This window comes from Sphaerodactylus townsendi, linkage group LG12 (genome assembly GCF_021028975.2).
Source record: "Sphaerodactylus townsendi isolate TG3544 linkage group LG12, MPM_Stown_v2.3, whole genome shotgun sequence".
Taxonomy (NCBI): Eukaryota; Metazoa; Chordata; class Lepidosauria; order Squamata; family Sphaerodactylidae; genus Sphaerodactylus; species Sphaerodactylus townsendi.
Genome location: NC_059436.1, coordinates 33,081,276 through 33,105,169, shown reverse-complemented (window position 1 = coordinate 33,105,169; position 23,894 = coordinate 33,081,276). Strand labels below are relative to the sequence as shown.

Genomic DNA, 23,894 nt, shown 5'->3' with positions numbered 1-23,894 from the left:
AATCACAAACACAGAATGCTCAGAATTCTTTGGGCAAACCCACCATGATGTGCCCTGAGTTCATTTTGAGTTGTGGCAGTACCCCCTGGCATGAAATGGTCATTGCATATTGGAACATAGAGAGGTGGATTTGAGTAGATCCAATCAAGAGGGCTTTGTGCACATACTTGCTGTTTATCCATGAAGTTACCGAATGGAACTTGCCTTGGGCCTGAACCCCTGAGACAGGGCTTGGGAAAGTAAAATTAGAGAAGCCCTTTGCCTTAAGAAAAATATACAGCTAATTATGACCAGTTGTTAAAGCTCATAGTCCAGGGGTCTGCAACCTGCGGCTCTCCAGATGTTCATGGACTACAATTCCCATCAGCCATTGTTACAGGAAGATGTGCTTAGAAGAAGCTTCCAGGACCTGGCCACAGAAGATGCCCCACTTTATAAGAGATTGGCACCCCATGCTTATCAAAATCAGCTTATCAAAATCAAAATGCTTATCAAATCCCATCATGTAGTCCATGATGGGATTTGTAGTCCATGAAAACCTGGAGAGCCGCAGGTTGTAGACCCCTGTCATAGTCCAAGTGAAATGAAAGTGTGTGTTCAACTCTGTAGTGAGAGATTTCATCTTGAAGTGGAATCTTTCTGAACCAGAGTTCCAAGAAACATGCAACTTTCTCCATTCATTCAAGGCATCTTTGGTCTTGTGCTTCTTAAAGGGTAGTTTTGACATCGAGTTGGGAAAGCAATTTGTGTCACAGTGCAAGGCACCGATTGAGCACAAGCTTTTGGGCATGCAGAAAGTATCTCTTTGGATTGTGGCCTTGATTTGCTATGTTCCATGTTTCATTATTTGTGCCTTCTTTGGCCACTTTTTCAGGTGTGCACCTTGACAAAAGAAGACAATCGTACCATTGGGCAGATCCCCGAGGATGAACAGCTGCATGTCCTTCCACTGTATAAAATGTCCCCTACAGATGAGTTTGGCAGTGAGGAGAATCAAGCCGCAAAGATGGGCAGTGGGGCAATCCAGGTGCTCAGTTCCTTTCCAAGGGAAGTCAGGAAGCTTCCTGAGCCAGCCAAGTCTTGCAGGCAGAGGCAGCTAGAAGCCAGGAAGGCAGCTGCTGAGAAAAAGAGATTGCAAAAAGAGAAGCTGATTACACCTGAGAAAATCAAGCAGGAAGTTCTTGAGATCCCACCACTCCAGCAGAATGCAGGTAAGGGCAACATGGGTCACAGCCTGAAAGCTGACTTCTGTTATGCCCCATCCCTTATGTTTGATGTATTATTCTTGCTAGATTAGCTTCAGGATGGGGACTTCCTCCATGGATGGGCTGGTGATGCAGCTGTTGTTTGATGATGCTGTTCATTAGCATCACTTTCGTCTTCCTGTTTTCAGGAAGTGCTTTCTGTGTCAACATTTCTACTGAGGGTACCCATGCGCCTCTGCCATGGAAGCTTTCCACATTGCATAGGATTCTGGGACATCAACTACCTCAGAGGATCTGTTTGGTCTTCTCATTGCCCTCTCTGTCCTGGCATCACAATCTAGGAAATATCTGGCATTCTCTAGTGCAGGAGTCTTCAAACTATGGCCCTCCAGATGTTCATAGACTACCATTCCCATGAGTCCTACCACTTGGCCATGCTGGTAGGGGCTGATGTGAATTGTAGTCTATGAACATCTGAAGGGCCACAGTTTGAAGACCCCTGCTCTAGTGGATGCACAATGGAGGGGAAAATTACTAATGGTGGGACAAGATTCTCTTCCATTGCTGATGTTCTTATTTCTGAGACTCTTAATAAGCTACCATGAGAATAAAGGATTCTTCAGAACTTGGTTTGAAAACCACTGGTGTAGATGATTCACTGTGCAATGAATGGTCCTTGTCAGTCTCACTTCCTTGCTTTTGGTGGCAGAAGTGAAATGCAGAAAAGGAATCCTCAAAGCTGAGAGAGAGGTCCCTCAGTATAGGAAATGAAATCTGTACTCCATTACCAAAGAACTGACCCTCAAAAATTGATTGTACAAAGCATCAGAGTTTCCTCATTTGTACAATCATTTACATCACTACCAACTTTACCCTTTGGGGATTAGAGAGTAGCACTATTCCAGTTGTTAAGGAATTGTTAGGAGGATCCTGTCATGGTAGGCATGTGGCTGGCGTGTGCTTTGCAGGATTGTGTCATTTGCCCACAAGTCTGTAAGGCCATAAAAAATGAGGATGTTACAAAGTTGCAGCAACTCAGAGCAGTGCCACAAGTGAGATACTGGAAGAGAGAAGACATATGGGGAAAGGCAACAAGGTTCACAAGATTTTTTTTAACAGCTGCAGAAGGTGGTGAAATTCTCCTTCCCTTTTAGTACAGACAATCAACTTGCCAACTGTTACATACATACAGTGGTAAATTGCCCCCTGGTAAATAATTGTCTGTAGCTACCCTACACTCATGCAAGAGTTGTAAGAGTCATAATCATAGTGTGAATGTCTTTAACTGTGGGTATAGCCTCTGTCTTCAAATATTTGTGCTAAGGAAGTAATGCTGTCTCTGCAAAATGACCTTGACTCTGGTACTGTGCCCACAGATGCAGCCTTGAAAGGTGGATTCCCGCAGCACTCTGTCAAACCTTCCATCAAAGTGGAACCTCAGAATCATTACAACAATTTCAAATACAATGGCAACGCAGTGGTGGAAAGCTATTCTGTGCTTGGGAACTGCAGGCCCTCTGACCCGTACAGCATGAACAGTGTTTACTCTTACCATTCCTACTATGCACAACCTAATCTGCCTTCCATGAATGGGTTGCATTCAAAGTTCTCACTTCCATCTTTTGGGTACTATGGATTTTCCAGCAATCATATGTTCCACTCCCAGTTTCTGAATTACGGTGATACAAGGACCTCTCCCTGGCTAAGTAACAGCTACGAGAAAAAGCCTGATGTTCAAATGTTGCAAGATAACTTGAGCCATGCTTACAGGAATTCTGAATTGGTGGATGAAATCCCTCCCACAGTACGAAACAAAAGCCACCACCAGCGCACCTATGAGAGAGCCAGTAAGCATTCAAGTAAAACAGTGGCTATGCCCCAGAGGTCTAACTCGGTCCCTGCAGAACTCCTGCCATTTGCACAGAATGCAAACTGTTTCAACAACCGAACAATCAAGCAAGAGCCGGTGGACTCCTTGTCACACATGGAGCCAGTTCAAAGGGCTGCTTCCGTTAGTGGACAAAATTCCAGTCTGAAGTCATCCAATTTGTCCCTGCCATCTCAGAATGGAGGATCAGATCAACGGTGGAGCCCTTATAAAGCCAACAAAAATGAGTCTTCTTTCAGCAGGACTAATGACTCTGAGAGCCCTTGGAACATGTTTTCGCCCAGTGACAACGCTGGTGTTCTCAGTGCAAACACACAGAATAAATCGAATTTGTTCAGCTCCCACTCAAACACTACGAGGTTACCACAGTCCCATCTACTGGAGAAACAGTGGAACTTGTTTCCTGGGGAGGGGCAGCCGCTGCCACTTGGCCCTGATGTGTTAGGGAAACCATGGAGCCCTTGCAAAGCCAATGAAAATTCCTTGGCATTTTCCGGTTCAGCCAATTCAAACTTTCAGGAGAAACCCTGGAATCTTGGGCAACTGAACTTTGGTTCCACACAGGGAAACTCAAGGCTTCAAGAGGAGCTTTGGAGTTCTGTCAAGGTGGATGACAGAACTCCAACACCTGGCACAGGATTACACAATAGGCCATGGAGTTCCTTTGGTTCCTTGTCGACTATGGCATCCGGCGTTTGTGCAGAGAAGCCATTTGCTTCCTTGAAAGCAGAGGGCAGTGCGATGTTGCCCGGTGCTGGTCACTTTCAAGAAAGGCCCCCTTGGGACCCTTTCAGTTTAGATGACAGCATGGAAGAGTCAGCTGACAAGAACATTAAGGAGGAGGATGAAGAGGAGGGGGAGGACGAGGAGGAAGTATGGTCAGATAGTGAACACAACTTCCTGGATGAAAACATTGGCGGGGTGGCAGTGGCTCCAGCCCATGGATCTATCCTCATTGAATGCGCCAGGCGGGAGCTGCATGCCACCACTCCTCTGAAGAAACCCAATCGGTGTCACCCAACACGTATCTCTCTGGTTTTCTACCAGCACAAGAACTTGAACCAGCCCAATCATGGACTTGCCCTTTGGGAAGCAAAAATGAAACAGCTGGCAGAGAGAGCTAGGGCGAGGCAAGAGGAGGCAGCTAGGCTTGGGCTTCAACAGGACATCAAGGCCTTTGGCAAGAAGCGGAAATGGGGAGGTGGCTTGGTCCCAGAGCCCCAACACAAGGAAAAAAAGGATTCTGTCCCAACACGGCAGGCCCTGGCCATTCCAACAAACTCTGCTATCACTGTGTCCTCTTACGCCTATACCAAGGTAACTGGACCATACAGTCGCTGGATATGAAAAGAATACCGCTCACATATGGCCATCTTACCTCAAAGTCTGCAGCACTGGAAGACAGTGCTGGTTTGTGGTGCTTTTTCCTAGCAGATGTCAGAGAGAAAACAAATGAAATCTAGCCAGGTGTGGCATTTCTGAGATCTACACTTAGAAATCAAGTTAAAGAAACTTATTGCTATTAACATATTTTTCAGTAATCCAATATTTATATCTCTGCATTTTTAAGAAAAAATCTATCCTTGTTCATCACAAGAATGGAAAGAGAAATTTATAGTGTCCTTTCACAAAGGAAAGCTTTTAAATTCCATTTCAAATACATATTTATTGGATTTTTAACAAAATATTATTACAGTTCTGAGAAGCCGGTTTAAATGGCAAAAATAAGCCTTACCCCAAATTAAACCATCTAAAAATCTGTACAGTTCACTTCTGTGCTGGTGGAAATCTCAACCTTGGAGACCACCCAAAAATGCATATTTCCAATTGAAAAAAATATATTTTTGGTAATGAAATGAGGCAGATAATTTGCTGCCTGAATGTTTCTTACAGATACAGTAGATCTTTGCAGGGAAGGAAGAGATTTGGTAGAGGTGATCTAGAGATCCGGTGAATTTTATGTAAGCAGTGGGTCTTTGTCACCTTTGAACAGAAACTTCTGTTACTCCTTTTCAGAATCATTCACTCCTTATAAAACCAAGGAACAGAGAGATAGTTTGCCTGCCCATTCAAACCCCCTGCACAAAGGAAACCTCAGTCGGGTATCTGTACCTTTTGTCAGGGACTGAATATTAACATGGATGTGGCTTATGCATGTTGATTCTTGAATCACTATAGGAAAGTAGCGCAAAATGATTTTGAACCAAGTTTGCTAGTAAGGTTGTGGCATTACAAGTATTTATGGAATGAACGTGGATGTGAACCTACCTCTTTTGACCGTGCTTAGGTGTTTGTTAGCCTAAAGAACAGCGAGATTTTCAAATACAAAAGCAAATAACAACAAGATAACCCCAAACCAGTTCTGTTTTTCTCCATCAACAGTTGAATAATAGCCCAATCAGTGAATCCCATTAAATTGATATAAAGAAAAAGAGAGAAAGTACAGAGAAAAGGGAATCAAAGGGAAAAAAGGTGAATTTGGGTAATGAGGAGATATACATGTACAATGTACTCCCTATCAAGCAACATTTAAAGTCATACAACTGATGCAGATAATGTTTCTCTTTGTCTCATTCTGTGGGAAGAACGCAACAGTCTTGTTTGCCTTCCCACAACTGCATCTAATCGAATCTGTAAACTAATTCACACAGAAGAGAGAAAAGCTGGGTTGGGCTATTTCAGACTATGGTTCATATCAGTTTTGTATCCTTCTGCTCTAAAGCACTAAAAAGATGTAAATTAGACTTCGTAAAAACAATGAACTACTGTATCTTTTTGAAACCACTCCAAAAATCTATATTACAAAGTCTGATTGAATTGTCCTGGGGTAGGGAAGCCATGACCTGTTTTTATCATCTCTGGTGCAGAGTCCAACAGAAAGGAAGGACTCCATTGTTCTTTTTTTGCACTGCATTTTCCACTGGTGCATGCTTACCAAAGGAAAATGTCCCCTCCTTACAAGTGGACATTTTCAAATGCAAAAATGAAATCAATAGCTTCTTGTAAGTTTTTTTTTTTCCTGGTACCAATTTTGGGTTTTTAACAGAAAAAAAAATCAACAATTATGTGATGACAAATTACTGCAACACAGCTGGTGCTTTTAAACCTTTGAATCACAATTTTTTAAAAACAACACACCCTTCCCAATCAATCATGCAAGTTATCTTAGGAATGCTGATTTACATAAGTGGCTAGACCTCTTTGAAGAGAGAAGCTTTGATTAATTAAACCAATAGTAGGGAAAGTCCTCCCTTAATAATGGTGAAATTTACTCCAGTTCATGTCTCATACCACCTAAACCACACCAAAACCAGTTTGGGGATTCTATTTGATCAAAATCAATTATAACCCTGATGGGAAGGATTGATTGATAGAAATGTATGGTAATAGACTGACGAGTGTGAGAGGGACTTTAGGTGTATAGATCTTCTCTAAATTGGGTGAATTTCACTTGTACCATAAATACGTTGAGCTAAAAAGTGAAGTTCTAATGTACTTAAGGTGCTCCTATTGAATCCATTGTGGAAATCCTATAGGATGTATGGGACCTTCCAGTCTAGAGACTGCCCCTTTAAAGCATCTCTGCAACCTGAAAAGGATGCTGTCTTCAGACTGAGGGTGGCAACTCTAGTGACAGTAGGTAGGCACCTGTTGCCATCTTTTTCTGCAGGTCGTTCTGCAGAAAAAATGGAGGTCTGACTCCTTCAGCAGAGCAAATCTCACTGGCTTTGAGGAGTTTATGTGTGTGTGTGGTTTCTCAGTAGTGCAGGAGGCCACAAGAGCAAAAACCTGTTAGAGATTTGAAACTGGATTATAACACTCGATCACCTTCTGCACTTAACAGGTGCCTTTTGAGAAAAAGACAGCTTGCAAATGAAAACCTGTACATAGCATTTGTTTACTAGAAAACCTTCTCAATCTTGGTGCACCGGCACAGGAAAAACAGGATCTCTATACAGCATCCTGGGCATTTTATGTGGTTCTGATTTTAAACTGTAAATAGAGAAAGATTTTTTTAAAAAAGCACTTTCACCGAGATTTAAAAGAAAAAAAGATACCCAATAACTTGAAGAGCAGTATGTTTTAAAACAGATTATTGCGGGAGAAAATGTAAATAGAGACAAAATATTTAACATGCTTTGTCCGTCCTTCATTTAATTTTTCTATGTTACTGTATTCTATAAAGTTCCTTATATTTAGCAAGGAAAATCAATGAATGATTATTGATTTTGTATAGATACCCATAAGCATAATGCAGTTGTAAGAATAATTCTGTCAGATTAGAGGTAATATTCCTAGGTCACAGGACAATTGTGAAGGCAAGCACTCAGGGCCCAATCCTCCACTGGTGTAAATCAGCCACTGAATTCCATGGTGTTCTGTAGAAGGCCCAGCTACAATGTTTAGCAAAGTCATGTGGTACAGTCCTATCCACACTGTACCACTTCATACAGCAGGTGGAGGGAAATCACATTTTAAAAGCTTCCTTACAGTCTAAAAATAATCCAAAAAAGCTTTCTGTGTGTAAGAAACAAGTCAAGATAGCGTTTTATGCTGTTGTTTTTACATGCAGGGAGGTTTCTTGTGTTTTCTACAATGACACCCCTACACACCTTCAGTTAAAACTGGTGACGTCTCAGAAAGCCTCTGCCTGAACACATATGCAAATTCTTCGTTAAATTTCTATATTTCAGTCTAGGCCAATTTCGTAGTCACTTGTCATTGACAGATGAGGGATGGATCCCTTAGCCAGTTGCAATCCCCCCCCCCTCCAAAAAAAGACCTAAATTTTCCCAAGAAATGTTAAGTGTTGGGGGAGGGAGGACACTGGGTGTCCTTTTTCTTCTTCTTCTTCTCTGAATTCTTTGTTGGTGTCTCATTTGACTTCCCTCTTTGGAAGATGTTGCAGGGGTGCCTTGGAAGCTTCATTTAGATTACTTTAGAGAGCAAGAAATTGTGATATATGCAGGAAGGGAGCAGCTTTGTTTGGGCGGATGTGAGTACATCTGATCTTTGGAAATGGTTTTGATCTTGCAAGCTTTCGTTCGAATTGCTTTAGAACTGTCCAATTTTGGCATATTATTGCCCTGGGTTACAACTTTTTGTTCAGTAGATGGGTACCTTTAAGATATTTAGAGAAGGGGAACATTTTGTAAAGGCAGACTGACGTTTCCTCTTCTCGGGCTCTTAAAGAGCCAGGTGCTATCTCAGGAGGTGGCAACAGGGTAGGACCTGTGACTGCTTCTGTGTTTGGCCTACGCATGTTTACATTATTTTTTCACAGTAGGAATAGAGGAATGAGAAGAACCTAATTAACAGTCCTGACGTTTTATTCGTTTCACTTATATACATATTACACAGGACCAAATTATGAGCTCCCTTTACACTGGTGCAAAGCTTAACCGGAGTCACTTATCTAGATTGAAATCATAGTCAAACACAAAATCCTCATGTTTTTCAGCACAGTCTGAATTTAAGAACTTTGGTCCAAGAACATACTTTTAAAAACTCTTGTTCTTTGATCTATTACTCTGATCCACGTATTTAATAATTAAATGGTTTGACCAAAGTGTAGGCAATCTATATACCATCTGATCCTGATGATGTCAGTATTAAATCTATAGCAATTGTTGCAATCCAGTGAGTTTAATTTTAGACTTACAACAATATGTGAATGCCTTCAAAAGCTGAGACAGTTTCCACAACGCATGTATTATAAACAATTACAGACAGACCTACCCACACAAATAAGGCCATTGAAAGGAAAGTCAAGATTCTCTCTATCCCAGATAAATTGTTGATGTCATAACAAAGAAGACCGCAATCAGAGGTTGTGTCGCACTACATATATAACCTACCTCAAATCTGATTTATTTGAGAAATACAGATCTATGCATAGGATACCTACTTCTACATGGTTGCCAGAAGTCTGTTTTTAAATTCTACACTGGCGCCATTATTATTCTGCTTACATCTGGATGGGTTCAGTTACTATGTTGTGGTTAAGGTGTTCAGAAAATCGTAATAGTGTGAAGCCGATATTATTTACAACAGTAGTATCCTAAAAGCTCAAAAGTTGTTCCAGCTGTACTGAAGCCAATGGGGTGGTGTTGGTACGCTCTGAAATATTTACACTTTCACAGCCGTGGTGGCATAGATATGCTGCTTTGATGGTCACTGTCAAACTGGAGCAACATCAGTGGGCTTGATCGTGCTGTGGATTCCTTAAAATGAAGCTTGATGAGCCATTGTCAGTTTGCCCATGACCAGTGACCGTGTACTGTTGTTCAGCCTCTTAAGAGCTGCAGGAAGCCCAAGCCATGCCCTGAGCATTATACTGATCCTTGCATGTCAACCTAGTTGCAGCTCTTGTCTTTTCTGCTGATGGGCAAAGGCAAAGTCATTCTCACAATTGTAGTGAAGAGTCTCTTAAAACAGATGCTTTTGGAAGTAGTGACTTGAGGAAAGTTAGTGCAACATGAAGCACATGGTGCTAAAACAACAACTGAATCCATAATTCCTTGAAAAAAATCTTGGAAAGGGCCATTTTTTCTCCCAATGGAAGTCAGTAGCAAACAAGTATGGGTCTCTTGAGGTTACGTCTTTGAATGGTTTCTTGAGTCGTCATTTGTAATGCTTGGCTTGGCTTGGCTTATGGGACACTGTGGCATACGCTTCAATATCGCTGTGGTCCGGCACTTAATTTCCTGTTCTGATTCAGAAAAGGTCTGATTAAAATTTATTAAGAAAATATTCCGGGATCAAAGAGTGAAGGGGACGCTTGACTTCTGAATTATTACATATTAACTGCACAGGATCAAATTAAATGGATGGCCAACATTAGCCTATGTCCTGTGCACTGGCTAAACTACAAGTTTTTGTTGTGTAAAGGTGTTGTGTTGTGTCCTGTGAGAAGTGGACACAGAAGCTTAGCCCCACTTCTAAAAAGAGATTATATGCCACAATAGATCAGTGAACCTCTACTTTTTCATTCTGTGACATGACTGTGTTTCATTTTAAAAAGTAAAGTGAGGAAAAGAATAAAATAAGGTGCCTCATTTGACAATGTTTAATTTTGGAGAGTGCTTTGTAGACTAGAAGACATATGTTTATCAACTGAAATCTTCTGAGGAAATGGTGCTATCTTGGTGGACTTCAAAAAAATAAAGGGAAGGAACTGGCCAGAATTCATCCTGCTAAGGTGCTACTGAATATGTCAAACCAGAGAACTGTATACAATTTACTGAGAATCTTAAATATTTGTACAGAAAGTCTCTGCTCTAGGTATATAATATACAACTGGATGATTCTGAGCTCATTTACTTGTTTGTAGATCCAGAGGAGGGAACTCTGGTGAAAATGACAACTACCTTCCTTCTAAGGGTAGTTCCTCAACCGGTAGAAATGGAGCTGCAAGGCTCAGGCTCTGGCACTGAAGTTTGTCATTTTACTCTTCCTCCTGTTCCTGTTGATCCTTCACTAGACTGACTGGTTGCTGGTAAAGCTCTGTGAGTGGAAAGGGCTTCCAGGATCCAGCCATGAATAGGTCTATGGATGAGTAAAATGGACAGCGGGGAAAAGGCTTTCCTTTAACTTTCTTCCTTCGAGAAGGTGGACAAAAGAAACACAGTGCTACAAATTGTACTCATAATTAACACTTGTGCCAACTTAGCAAGTGTGCAATGGTGCAACAACTCATAACCCTGTGTATTGGTCATTGTTATGCAAAAATGATGGGTGCTGTCACTCCAAGACAGAGCAGCTATTTATAAAAGCAATGTAGTCGCAATTTTCTTCAGCTTGCTTGCTTTTATTGTTAATGGGTGGGTGGGTTATGACAGTCCTATAGGGCCCTAACTTTGCTCTCCTGATCCGGGGATTGTACTTATTGGACCATATTTGCATCTCATTGTAAACACAGATTCTATAGATGTCAATACTGAACATGGGCCCAGCCTGTAGGAAGGCTGGGGTGTGGGTGGGGTGGGGAACAGGATCTGGCTACACAAAGATTTGCTAATCTTTAGTCTACAATGCCTGCTTCAATTACACGATAGCTTTTTTGCTTTATATGTCACTATTTGTGAATAGGTATGTCTGAAAGTTTTACAAAATGCTCTTTTGGTGCTATTTATTTTCTCTCTCTTTTTAGTTCACAAGCATTGTTTGTTATAAACATGTATAGAAGCCAGGGTTTCATCATATAATAAGCTTGCTGTTATCACAATACATACAGAAAATACCTCAAAAAACAGAGTATTGTGGCAACCTGTGATTCAGTTATAGCTAATAAAATGGATACCGGTACTAAAAACAAAGGTATACATTTTATTATTTCAACACTGTACTTGACATTTTAGAAACTGTATGGCCTTTTATACTCTATTCTTGAGCAACCTCTCACTTTAAAAAAAATGAAACATCTGGAAAATTAAATTATACAGAATGAAGCAAGAGGTGAACTGGGAGCGCTGTGCATTCATTTCAATAAGCCAGGACTCCCTGAAGCACTTCCAAGTACAATGTGACTGACGTGATAAATCAGTTTTAAAAAATAACATTTTTAACAAACTATCATCAGTTGTTTGGGCATATTTTATTAAAAACCCACATTTGGCGAGAATGTTCTCCAATCATTTTACGGCAGATTTTGCAAACATTCCCAAGGGAAGAACAGCAGGATCTTGGCTTAATTTTTTAACTTCTGAGCAAAAAAATAGAAGGCATTTTAGAACCTAGTTAGTTTATTCTCTGAAATCCTTATCAGAATGAAAGCAGAAACAGCTCTAGGTGAAGCTCAATTGATTCTTAGGGCACAATCTGTAGCCGGGGCAAAGATGACATTTTTTGTGCTGGATTTGGTCACATTGTCAAGCAAAGGACCCATTTAGTAACCAGGTCCTCATTTTTCAGCAGATGAATTACAAAAATTAAGATTATAAAGGGGACCATTCCTTCTTTCCTGTGGAATACCATGTAGGCCTTACCTGCCTACAAACTATTACACAGTGAAGAGCTATATTCTCAAGTTTCTGTTCTCTAGTTTTGCCTAAGAATAGTTACACAGATTGGCCAAATTCTTCATCTGTTCCAAATATCAGGGATGTCATTTTTATTTGCTTCTCTTTTTCTCTTTTTAAGCACCCATTGCTTGGAGATTACTCATTGCAATTCCATCTTTGGAAAATGTGTATTGTCTAGTTGGCTTTTGGCATTTATTTTTAATGCATTTTTGCGTGTAAAACAAAGTATAGGTATAAACCTGTATTAAAAGCATTTTTTTAATTTAAGAGAAAATGAGGAAAAAACAGGTTGGATTTGACAGATAAATTCAGTTTAGTTAAAAGGAGGCTGAAACTTCTCAGTGTATTTGATTTCTTGTCTCTTGGAATTCACATTTGGAAAACGAGACCTCCAGTGGAGGCCACCTTGTGGACCACACTTGAAGATTTCTTTGTTGATTTGTGACTGTGGCTACTTGAAATGAAGTTTTATCTGGGGTTGGTTGACAAATGGTAGATTTTACAATGTTTCAAGGCAATAGGACATGTGTATTAAACTGTAGATATTCTTAGTACAGTAAATTTATGCTGATAATTTTATTTTGTATAATTTCCCCCTTTTGTCTGTTTTTTTCTTACACTCTTATTTTTCCTTCAGCATCTCAGCAAATTTATTTTTAGGATGCCTAAAAATTGCAAGTATGGATCCTGTTTTTTTAATTTGTATTTTATTATGTTACACAACCAACTGGTTTGTGAAATGTATTATTCCTGATATCTTTAAACTATTGTGGGTGTTTTAATAAATTTTATATTTATTTTTTGCACTCAAATTCAGTGTGTGTTTTTTCTCCTCTATTTAGACTTAAGGATTCTTTGTTTATTGTGATTTGTTGCAAGCCAAGTTGTAGGGGGCACCCTCTTCCCTTCATTACCCTGCTACTAGGAAAAGATTCCAGGGACAGCTATGGCTCAGTGATATGATTTTGCATGAAGAAAGTCCCAGGTTCAGTCCCAGATATCTCCGTCTAAAAGGATCAGGCAGTACTAGTAGGTGGTGTGAAAGACTTCAAAGTTAGACCCTGGAGAGTTCCTTCCAGTCAGAGGGGGCAGGGGGGGGGAGGAGTTTGTGCTGAAGATTTGGCCGGCAGGGATTGTCTGTACCACACATATTGATTGGAGTGACTTCATTTTCTGAGAAGAAGCCACTTTGGCCATCTTGATTTCAGAAAGGCCAATCTTTTATATAACTCCTGAAATTTTTTTTAGACATCTACAAGGCAGAGGAAATATGGAGCTGGGGTAGAGTAAAGAAGGGGGAATGTAGTGAGAGACACAGAGAACCAGAGACTGCCCAGAAGGACCCCTCTGTGGCCATACCCAGCTGCACTTTTTGAGATTATGAATTTAAAGAATCAATTAGATTGAGAGTGCAAGACATGCATCTGAGAAGACAAAGTTGCTCTGTGCTCATTGGTTGGTGAAAAGTCTGATGCAATTGTGAAAATTATTGAAAATAATAGTACAATCAAGGAGATTACAGAGAACACACACAGTGGGGGAAACCAAGGACCTCTGGTGCCTGTTTCATACTGAATGAGCAGATGGTTTTGTGCTGCCAGGGATGATTACATTGGTCTTTAACATCCTAAGAACTGCTAGAACAATAGTTATAACAATATGAGAATCACCATCTCTCCATCTAATTTAGCATCCTGTTTCCCTCCCAGGCATCAATCAGTTACTTGTAAGAAGTCCACAAATAGACCACAAGGAAAATAGCCCCCACAGGTTGTCCTCCAAAAACTAGCACTCTGAGATGACATACAATACCTGTGAACCTGGAAGCTAAACCTACATAAACTTGCCTGATCCCTCTTTCATAATCATTAGCCATCACTTAAACATAAAAACAACCCAGCCACCTTCACATAAAGGGGGTGACGTTGCAATAGGGTTTAAAGCCTACAGGGTGGGGGCTCGAGTTCTGGAACTACAACTGATCTTCAGACTACCCTGGAAGAAATGAAATCATTGGTGGACGGATTTTTGGCACCTTGTGAAGTAGGTGGGGCTGAGAGAGTTCCGAAGAACTGTGACTAGCCCAAGGTCACCCAGCAGACTTCGTCTGTAGGCATGGGAAAATGCATCTGGTTCACCAGATAAGCCTTTGCCACTCAAATGGAGGAGCGGGGAATCAAACCCCACTCCAGATTAGAATTCATCTGCGCTTAAGCACTAATAACAGGACTGAACCAATGCAGCTGGGCAATGCCCTTAAGCTGCCGAACATCCACGAGGGCTGTCCCAAACGCCGGGAAACTTGGTCTTAATTTCTTTATTGCAGTCCTGCACTGTACAAACGGGTCGTAGCAGGCAAAGGGGGCTGGTGCTCCTGACGTCATCTCCCCGCGACAGGGACAAGCACGTCCCCTTGTGAGGCAGCGGCAGGATGGCTGCTGCTGTGGTTGCCGGGTTGCCTACTTGCAGGAAAGAGGTCAGTGCAAAAGGTCCTGGAGACGCGAGCAATTCTCCCATGGCTCACGGCAGCGAGTCCGTCTTTCAGCCATGCTGTCCGTGCCCTTCCCCGCAGGGGGCTGGGAATACTGGAGGATCCAGCAGCCAGCTTGGTTTTCGCAGTAAGCTGCACTGTACCAGCAGCCAGTACCCTAAAGGCAGTAAATTGCCTGTGGCCAGTTCACGACGTGTTCATTCTGAATCAAATGACTTATCCTTGGGGAAAAGCGGAGTGGAAGCTAGTCTTGCTCTTGTAAGCAGGGGCTTGTGTGGCTTTCTTTTTATTTTGCACTAAACTAACCTAACTTCTTTCTGTACGTCCATTAGATTGTTTTTCTCCTGCGCAGCACAGTGCGAAAGTTTGCTTCACAGACCAATGGCGAAGCCAGGGTGGCACAAATTCTTAAGGAGAAGTTCCCTCAAGCAGCAACTATCAAAGTGGTGGATATATCAGGTAGCTTGATGACTTCAGGCTCTGCACTAGCTTTAGTGGAATACTTGCACTTTTGAGGTTCTCCATATCTTAGTGACCTGGCAGGTTGCTGAAGTTTTATTGTTAATTCACAGGTTGTTTTTAATGACTTAGGTTTGAGTAGTCTTTCCTTAGCCTACAGATAGAACTCAATTTGGGCTATATTTTTTATTTATTTAAAATGTTTTACTCACCTTTCTACAATGCTCAAGGGCAGGCAGCTTCCAAAATATAGTCATATGGAATTAAATACGCAGATTAAAAATGCAGAAAGTTCCAACATTGTCACTACCAACTTGTCAGAGGCACTCACTAAAAGCACGTTGAGATAATTCTATTTTGCATTTTTTTTATGGAAGGAAGAGAGTATAAGAGCTTTAAGTACCATACCAAGTTATCTTTAAAGCATGGTCAAAGCAGTGTGCAGTAGTGTAATCCAACTACGAAGCAACAAAAACATGGACCAGTATGGCCAGATTAGCAGAGAATAATGGGGGGAAGAACTGATGAACTAGATGCAGTTGGTAAAAAGTGATCCTAGCAACAACACTGACTAGATGAGTCCAAGAGCACCTCAAGCGCTTCACCTGTTCTGAAAACTTAAGCTGATCCAGGATGAGCAAATCATTTCACCCCAGAACATCAGCTTCACCAGGGAATATCACATCTGCGATATTTAGATGAAGCTTCAGTTTGTTTTAGCTACACTGTTTCAAGACTAACTGCCCAATTCAAGGAGGGGAGGGGGGTGCAGACCTGTCTCTGGAGCCAGTGCAGCCGTGCACTGGCATGGGTACCCACCCCACCAAAGGCAAATGCACTGGCAGGGGGTTACTTATTTACTTATCCTGGCAGCCAGGTGCCCTGACCTGGAAGCCGCCACCCTTGCCTAGACCTGCTGGTGCAAAAAGCTGCACCAGTGTGGCCAGGGTCAGATGAGGGAGTGGAGCTGACCTTAGTCGGCTTCCACTGCCCCTATGCCTGGCCGAGCTGGCATTGGAGATGTGCCACATTTTTTGTGGTGTGTCTCCATTATCCCTTATTGAGGATTCTCAGAGAGGGATAGAGTTGTTTTTTGGGGGCTTCCTGCACCACAGGAAAGTCTGTTGAAGAGGATGGGGCCATGCTGGACCAGTGCCATCCCCACCCACGAACCTGCTCTGGATTGGGCTGTGAGAAATATATAGAATTGGGCATCATCAGCATATTGATGAGATTGCTAGTTTCAGAGCATTAAAGAACATTGGCAACAATACTCTCACAGCACCGTGCAGGTCAAATCCCAACCCATTGCTGTAATGTTCTGAGTAGAAAACCTGTTGTGTCTTACCAGACTAAAGACAGGGAGACTGTCAGAAGGTTTTTGTCTCACATTTTGTTAGTGATTTCTTAATTTTCCAAATGTTTTTTAAAAGTTTACCATTTGTGTAGGACTGTACAGCTATGAACTCATAGAGGGTAAACACTTTAAGTATTTACTGTATGAAAATATGTTTGGGGAGGTTGTGATTCTGATATCATTAATAACTGATCAGTAATTGCCTTGGTGTAACCAATACATGAGGTACCAAAGCATGCATAACTGAGATCAGGTCCCTCCTGGAGAGAAGTAAACTCAACTGATCCATGACCCCAAGTTAGTGAAAGGTACCTCTGCCATCACCTTCACCTGAGAACCCAAAAACAAAGGGGGTCCAGGAGAGCCCCCAAACTATGCACCTATTCATCAGGGGAATGCAAATACATCTAGAATAGGAAAATGTTCTGTAATTTCTAATTTATCTTGGTTAGGCTGCAAGTCTTTAGCCTTTATCTACTGCAGAAAACGCAGGAAGTTGTACCAGTAAACCTTGCAAATTAGCTGTGTCCTTTGGCTCATGTTGTATGGCCTCATTTTTCAAACAAGATATCTGCCCTTTGCTGAATATGTTAAAGAATTCCCTACCCCTGTTTTCTTTTCTTTTTTCTTTTTAAAAGTAAGATTGGAAGTCAGAGTCCATTAAGGAATTGTTAAAACTAAAACAGCTGCTTCAAAATAACCCAGTGGGAAATGGAAATCATTCTTTTTTCAAGGTGGCTGTGGAGCAATGTATGAAATTCATATAGAATCAAAAGAGTTTAAAGAAAAGAGAACTGTTCAGCAGCACCAAATGGTCAATCAGGTAAGCCGGCTGTCATGTTCTGGATTGGGGGCTCTCTTGACTGGACTTTAATCATTTTTCTGTGTTCACACAGTAAAACCAAATAGTGGGTTAGATCCAGTCTGAATTCCGTCTGTGGGAATTCCGTCTTGAGGGAACTTCTGTCTGTGGAACTTCTCCTACCTATGCCCACTCAAAGCAACCAAGAATGCTCCCTGAAATGGTATTCTTGGGGTTGGGGAATCTCCAGGGGTGAACCGATAAGGCTGCTGTAGGAAGAAGGAGCTGACCTCACTCTTGCACATACAGATCTTTTTGATGGGATCCAGTACAGTTCATTATGCCAGGAGATCCCTGATGGGATCAAATTCAGGAGAAAAGGCATTAATTTAATTTAGGAAGTTGGATCATTTAACCTTTTTCCTTTGCACCAGTCCCCCTAGTCTAACAGACTTTCTGCTGATTTGTTTAAATGCTCCTGCACATTTTGAACATTTCTAAATATTTATGTTTTGTCTTTAAGCTTATGCAGCACATGTTTTGGCTTTATTTACAAAGTAATACCCTTCTAAGTCAGTTGGTCAGTGGTCTTAGAAGGGTGTAAAACAGCTGTCTGTTTTTAGATTCGTATCATTTTTTTAGTTTGACTTAATTTTGATTTTTTAAAAATTTCATTGCCGTTTCTGCAGTTTTATTTGGCTTTTAATTTTTTTTGCTATTGTACTGAAGCAGCTAATAATTTTACTGATATTGCCAGTCTGAATGCCTGTGAACCCTATTTTACTTCTGTGCTGTTTTGGCACAATCTGCCTTTTCCCAATCTTCATTCCATATGTTTAAAATTAATGAGTTGTTCAGTTCCAAGTCTTGCCCGATATGAACTAGAATGAAAGATTCACTGAATTGCTACTCGTACAGTCTTTGTAGTTGGCTAGGTGGATGTTCAGATGGCATGGTGCTTTAAAGGATAACTAATTTATTGTGGCACAAGTTTTGGAGGCTCAGTTTGGCTCAATAAATATGTTTAGCACAGCCCTGCTGTGCTATGTCTTATTTTCAGGGGATGTCTTATTTTTCCTGTGTTCTGTTCGTCGGGCATGCTTCCAAACAAAAACTTTGCTATGTCTTACTTTTGGGGGATACCTTATATTTCGCACTTCAGCAAAACCTCTACTATGTCTTATTTTTCGGGGATGTCATATATTTGGGGAAACAGGGTATATCTGAATCAAAAATCTATTTTTTTATCCTTTTTTTCCTCATGCTGTATCTTGTAATAGTTACATGTAATACTTTCTTTTCCAGGCTTTAAGTGAAGAGATTAAAGCAATGCATGGGCTACGGATATTCACTTCTGTTCCCAAGCACAGAGACTGACACACAGGATTTATGGAAACTGGTGAGGCTCCGGGAGGATGCCCCTGGGCACAGGATTATGCTTGAATCTGTATCAGAGGCTTTGTTTTGTTTTTGCGCCTGGGATCATACTTCAAATAAACTTACTGCATCAGTGTACAGTGAAACAAAAATGGTCAAGATTGGTTTGAGAAACATTTATTTCTGATTTCTCTCAATTGTATCAATTTTTCCAGGATGGCCGATGTTGCAGCAGACGTCTCTTGCTTTATAATGTTGAATTTGGGGTCAAGTGTTAACAATATGGGATTGTTCTGGATGTGCTTACGCTCTTCTTTGGAATGGCTCCTAGACTCTTCTGTGTTCCTTGATAAATAGCTGATAGAAGAAGCCAGGGGTACTTTTATCAGTTTAGGTTCGTTTGACACAGTAATAAGCTCATGGATAGTGTTACATTACTGTATTATTCAGAATATTCATATGTTACAACTTAAAGCGCTGGAGTGCTAATGGAGATCTGCTGCAGTGAACATATTAACCCCCTGCTATGCCAACCATATTGACTCCCAGTGTATTTCTAGGCCCAATTCCATGTGGTGGTTTCAACCCTTAGATCCCTAAATGGTGTGGGTTCCAAGTACCTGATGGACCACTTCCACCCAATGAACTAGTCAGACCATTCCTGCAGAAACCCATTCTTTTAGAGACCCACTTATCAGGGACATTTGGGAGGGCTTCCTCTGCAAGATTTACAGCTTTCTCTTCCTGCACAGGTATAGGTCTTCCAGAGAAATTTGAAGACACATTCATTCCAGAAGGCCTTTGATGGTGCTTTATGATTTTTAAAAAATTCTCCCAGATGTTAGGAATTTAATTTTATTAATTTTTTTAAATTATTTGTATTCTATATTTTATTGTAAGCTGCTTTGTGTGTGTGTGTGTTAATAGAAAAGCAGGATATAAGTTTTCTAACATAATAAAAATATAAAACTGTATCACCTGCTCTATTTAAATGGAGTGTGCTGTAAGAAGGAGATAGGTACTTGAGGACTTTCTAGAGTTGCTGAGTTTGGGTGGGATGGAGCTGCTACAGTTGCTTAATGCCTTGTGGTTGGTTAGGAAAGGATATCAAACATGTGGCCTGTAGGGATAGGTGTTTCGTTTATCATTCCAGGTGCAACTGTGGAATAATCTTTCCTATACGAAGGCAGGTGTACGGCACTTCCTCCCTGTGGTAGTGAAATTGTACCTCCCTTATACACCCTCCCACCCTTAATTGACTAAAGTCACTAATATGTTTAGAATTTAACTGTCCAACTTGTGAGTTTTGTGCAGCTTTCTTTTTCTGGCTATAGGGCTATGAAGGGGTCTCCCTTGGGCGCTGAACTCATAGACCTCTCTTTTCTGCTTTTCATCACCCTGCTGCAAGGTTTTTACACTCTGACTTTATATACAGTGTGTCACTAGACATAGTTACTTACCTTTCTGAAGCTCTTGCATTGACCAGGACATCTGAGAATGTTCAGTTCCATAAACAATATGAGGAGACTGATAGCAGAGCCCCAGTGTGGGTGCATTTTAGCAACCATCCTGTAAGTTAAGGACTGAATGGACTGGGTCTTTCAATGAGTTCATGGTTGAACAGGGATTTGAACCTTGGTTTCTCTGGTCCTTGTCTAACAATTTTACAGTGGCTCCCTGAATTGCTGTGTCAATGCTAGCCACAGAGTTCAATGTGTCTGTTCCTCATCTGATGAACATCTTACCTGCCAAGATGGAGTGTCATAATATCGCACTAACCACTTAGCTCCATTGTACATTTAGCATACAGTTAACTTAGACTCATGTATTATTTTATTTTGCATGTGGTAAATAGTTCATCTCTTCAAAGCCCCTGTTGTGGTGTGGCTGCACCTTTACTGCTGTCGTTCAAATTTGTAAATCCAAGATGTAAGAAGCTTGGGACTGAGCAATTCATACTTGCAGCCACCAGGGGGCACCAGAGACCAGTTCCAAATTTGCAGATCTTGTCCCCACTGTAAGTGGCCAAACTTATATTTTCTAGCCACCAGTGGGCCTAGAGAACAGTTAAACCCCTGCTCATGCCCACTAAAGAATGGCAGTCATCAATGGAAATACTGAAGGCCAGGTTTTTGACACATGCTGTGCCTTGGGGAAAAAACAAAATGTGTTACTGAAGCTGCTTGATTGCCCTCTTGCACTTCTCGGTGTGTTTAAAGTGTATCTACAACAGTTTAATTACTCTGGTCCAGCCTGGTGGCTATAAAGGGCCACTGAAACCGCTTAAGCTTTCTCTCTTACTACAGCTGTTACTGTAGCTCTGTTCTGAAACCTTGGGTCGGGTCAGGTCCCGTCCCCCCCTCCCCAATTGTGTCTTCCTTGCAGATGGAATTGGATTTACGGAAATCAGCTACAGCTGATATAGACATTGAAAAAAAGTTTGAGGAACTTGATAAAGAACTTACTACCTTTAAAGAAAAACTCCTTCTTTTTAAAGACAAAAAATTCCTTGCAGATGGGTCACAAAGGAGGAAAGAGGAGGAAGGTGAGCTAGGATAAGAGAATGAATATCAGATTTGGGTTTTCCTCTGCATAATGGGTGAAATGAGCATGAAATACAGCCTGTTGTTCAGTAATGCTATATATTTATAACTGTTAAGCAGAAAGAATAAGATATGAACTTGTCCAGTGTTAACAGATAGGAGAGTGGAGGTACTTTGCACATAAGTCCTGAAAGTGTAAAAAGCTTAGAAACGGGCCTCTTTTCAAAATGCTTGAGAACCACTCACATGCACCCTGTATAGGCAGGGTGTGGCAAGACCTCTCTTAACTTGAAGCCTACGTGGTGTGGTGCTGGTGGGCCACATGGGCTGAGAACGAGTACCTGAATTTGGGACATCCAGCAGCCCACTCCTTCAACAAGCACTTGCAGCCTGGTTGCTCTCAGCAAAGACTGGAGGGGAGAGTCTTTCAAAGGTGCTTTGTAAAAGCTGACTTGCTCAAGGCCCCTCCCTCAACTGATACAATTTGGAGGTGGCAAAAGAGAAGACAGATTCCAAAGTGGGCCTGTTTGGGGCAAAAGCGTCATCCGTACAAGGAGGTGGCAACAGATAGTCACAGTTGGGAGCAGGGAGGGCATAACTTAGTGTTCAGAAGCGTAGAATGGAGGCACTCGATACAACAGCCTTGCTGAAGCTAAGCTGGAATTAGATCTGCCTTCCAGTTCAGGTGTGTGACTTGAAAAGGAAAGAGAAACTGGAGCCATGAGAAAGCGTATCGTGGACTTTGTTGTGCTGGCATTGAGAATCGATGGAGAGGGCGATGCAAAGTACTTGCACGCTCCCAAATCTGCATAGAAGTACACAGCAAGCTCAGTCATACTTTATTCCAGCTTTGAAGATGCTCAAGGTGGTTGGGGACTGTGCCTCAAAGAGACACGTGATCAGGTGACACATCCTAGAGGAGAGAATCCGACAGGGCCAGATGAGGGTTATAATATGGGACAAGCAGTAATTTACTAGTTAGAATGTGTAGATGTTTGCAGTGCAGCATTACTAGGAACTTAGCTTGAACTGTGTGTGACTTGCTTCCAAACAAAAATAAGGAACTGGCTGAGAGGATGGCTCACAGGAGCAGGCATTAAAAGAATTCCTTTCCTTTCTCAACGTTGCCCTAAATCAAGAGTGCCAGTGTGGTGCTGCGGTTATGAGTCCTGGGCTTGTATCTGGGAGGCCAGGGTTTGAATCCCCACTTGTGCCATGGAAGCTCACTTTAGAGTAGGCTTTTCTGTGCCCGAATATATTTCCCCCCCCCCCCGCCCCTACCTTTCAAATGAATATCCTGAAGAAGAAAAGGAAGTTAGGTAAAGTGGGTTGCTCACCACTTGGACTATTTAGTTAGTTCAAATAAATGGCATAACGCTACTACTACTCTTTTCTATTGCAGTGACTGAAAATTTTGCGGGTTTTAAGTACGCTGAAATTTTTAATTACATTGAGGAAACTTCAAGTACAGCATCACAGTTCCTAACTTCAGTTCCATGTATCATTATTATTCAGGCTATGTGGTATTATTTCTCCCAGTCTTCCACCAAGTTCACTTCCCAGAACTGATTTCTTCAAATAGCAACCATAAGCATGTTGTTGAACCGTTTGGAAGCATGTTATTTATTCAGATTGCTGGGGTTCTGCGTGGTTTCTGGGCCGTGTGGCCGTGTTCTAGATGCATTCTCTTTCTCAGGATCCTCTGAAGATGCCAGCCACAGATGCAGGCGAAACATCAGGAGAGAATGCTGCTAGAACACGGCCATACTGCCTGAAAACCACATCACCCCAGTGATTCCAGCCATGAAAGCCTTTGACAATACATATTCAGATTGCTTTTGAAATCTGGACAAGTAATGGACTCTGTTAGGGAAAGGGGTAAATGACAGGGGCTGGGTAGACCAATGGGAAAGACCCCTTGCTGTCTCTCCTTCTGCAGGTGCGGAAACAGCCATCTCCCCTTTGCAGAGAACACTTGAGTGGATCTCGTCCCTGATCCTGTAGGCATTCTCAAAAAGCTGTTTTGCACAGTAGACAGTGAAACCACTCTGGATGTGCTCAGATTTTATCATGTTCCTGCCTGCTAGCAGAAACCATCATTGACTACCAAGCCCCAAATATACAGTCCGTGTGTGTTTGGAGGAGCCATGAGACCAGATGGTGGTGGTAAGCAGGGACCTTTTTTTTTTCTGGAGGAAGAATTTGGGGCTGAATATTTTGGGGAGAAACACAAATACCAAAGCTAAAAACCAAAACTAAGGGAATTGTTATTACAGATGTATCATGAAACAAAGGTTACGGTATGAAAACTTCTGAATGCCATGATAAATACATTAGCGTTTGGTGCCTCAAATACTGTTTATTGTATCTATTGACTTAGTTTGCTGGGGTTAAAGTATCAAAGACTGGGGAAGGCAGTGGCCAACACCTGTAAATGTAGTCTGCCTAGTAAACATCATGATATAACGTCACTCCGTAGGTCAGTAGGGACCCAGCGCTTGCACAGGGGACCATCTTTATATTTACTATCTCAGATGGACTAGAACAGCTCTCTTGCAGGGGCTTGGCAAACCACCAACTTGTGTATTTGTGAGGGGGTATTCCAGGGGGCAAAACCCTTGGCCAGAGTGTGGGAAATAAATTGGCAGGAATTCTGACCAGTGGGAAAGGGAGCTCGAATACCTGCCCAGGGAGGAAACAGGAGGCAGGGATAGGGCAGTTTCTGCTGGGATTATCGAGAGAGGAAGCA

At 41.7% G+C, this 23,894-nt stretch overlaps 2 protein-coding genes across 4 annotated transcripts in view; both read left to right on the top strand.

Annotated features, from left to right (window-relative positions):
* Nucleotides 1-12,922, top strand: part of TET3 (tet methylcytosine dioxygenase 3) — a 98,461-nt gene extending 85,539 nt beyond the window's left edge. For all 3 annotated transcript variants that reach the window (XM_048511993.1, XM_048511995.1, XM_048511996.1), the window contains 2 exons: nucleotides 875-1,211; nucleotides 2,582-12,922. In XM_048511993.1, coding sequence (XP_048367950.1) covers nucleotides 875-1,211; nucleotides 2,582-4,440 — 2,196 coding nt within the window. In that variant the 3' untranslated portion in view covers nucleotides 4,441-12,922. The remainder of the gene's footprint in view (nucleotides 1-874; nucleotides 1,212-2,581) is intronic.
* Nucleotides 12,923-14,497: 1,575 nt separating this feature from the next.
* Nucleotides 14,498-18,754, top strand: BOLA3 (bolA family member 3). Its single transcript, XM_048513541.1, has 4 exons — nucleotides 14,498-14,592; nucleotides 14,940-15,066; nucleotides 17,158-17,246; nucleotides 18,531-18,754. The coding sequence occupies exons 1-4, from the start codon at nucleotides 14,548-14,550 to the stop codon at nucleotides 18,600-18,602; spliced, it is 333 nt and encodes a 110-aa protein (XP_048369498.1). The 5' UTR covers nucleotides 14,498-14,547; the 3' UTR covers nucleotides 18,603-18,754.
* Nucleotides 18,755-23,894: the final 5,140 nt, after the last annotated feature.

What these genes read in the sequence shown, in the direction of transcription:
- BOLA3 (XM_048513541.1), top strand. Translation starts at nt 14,548, where the DNA reads ATGGCTGCTGCTGTGGTTGCCGGGTTGCCTACTTGCAGGAAAGAG. An exon ending in TGCCTACTTGCAGGAAAGAG is followed by an intron (nt 14,593 to 14,939) that starts GTCAGTGCAAAA and finishes TACGTCCATTAG; the next exon opens with ATTGTTTTTCTCCTGCGCAG. An exon ending in AGCACCAAATGGTCAATCAG is followed by an intron (nt 17,247 to 18,530) that starts GTAAGCCGGCTG and finishes TTTCTTTTCCAG; the next exon opens with GCTTTAAGTGAAGAGATTAA.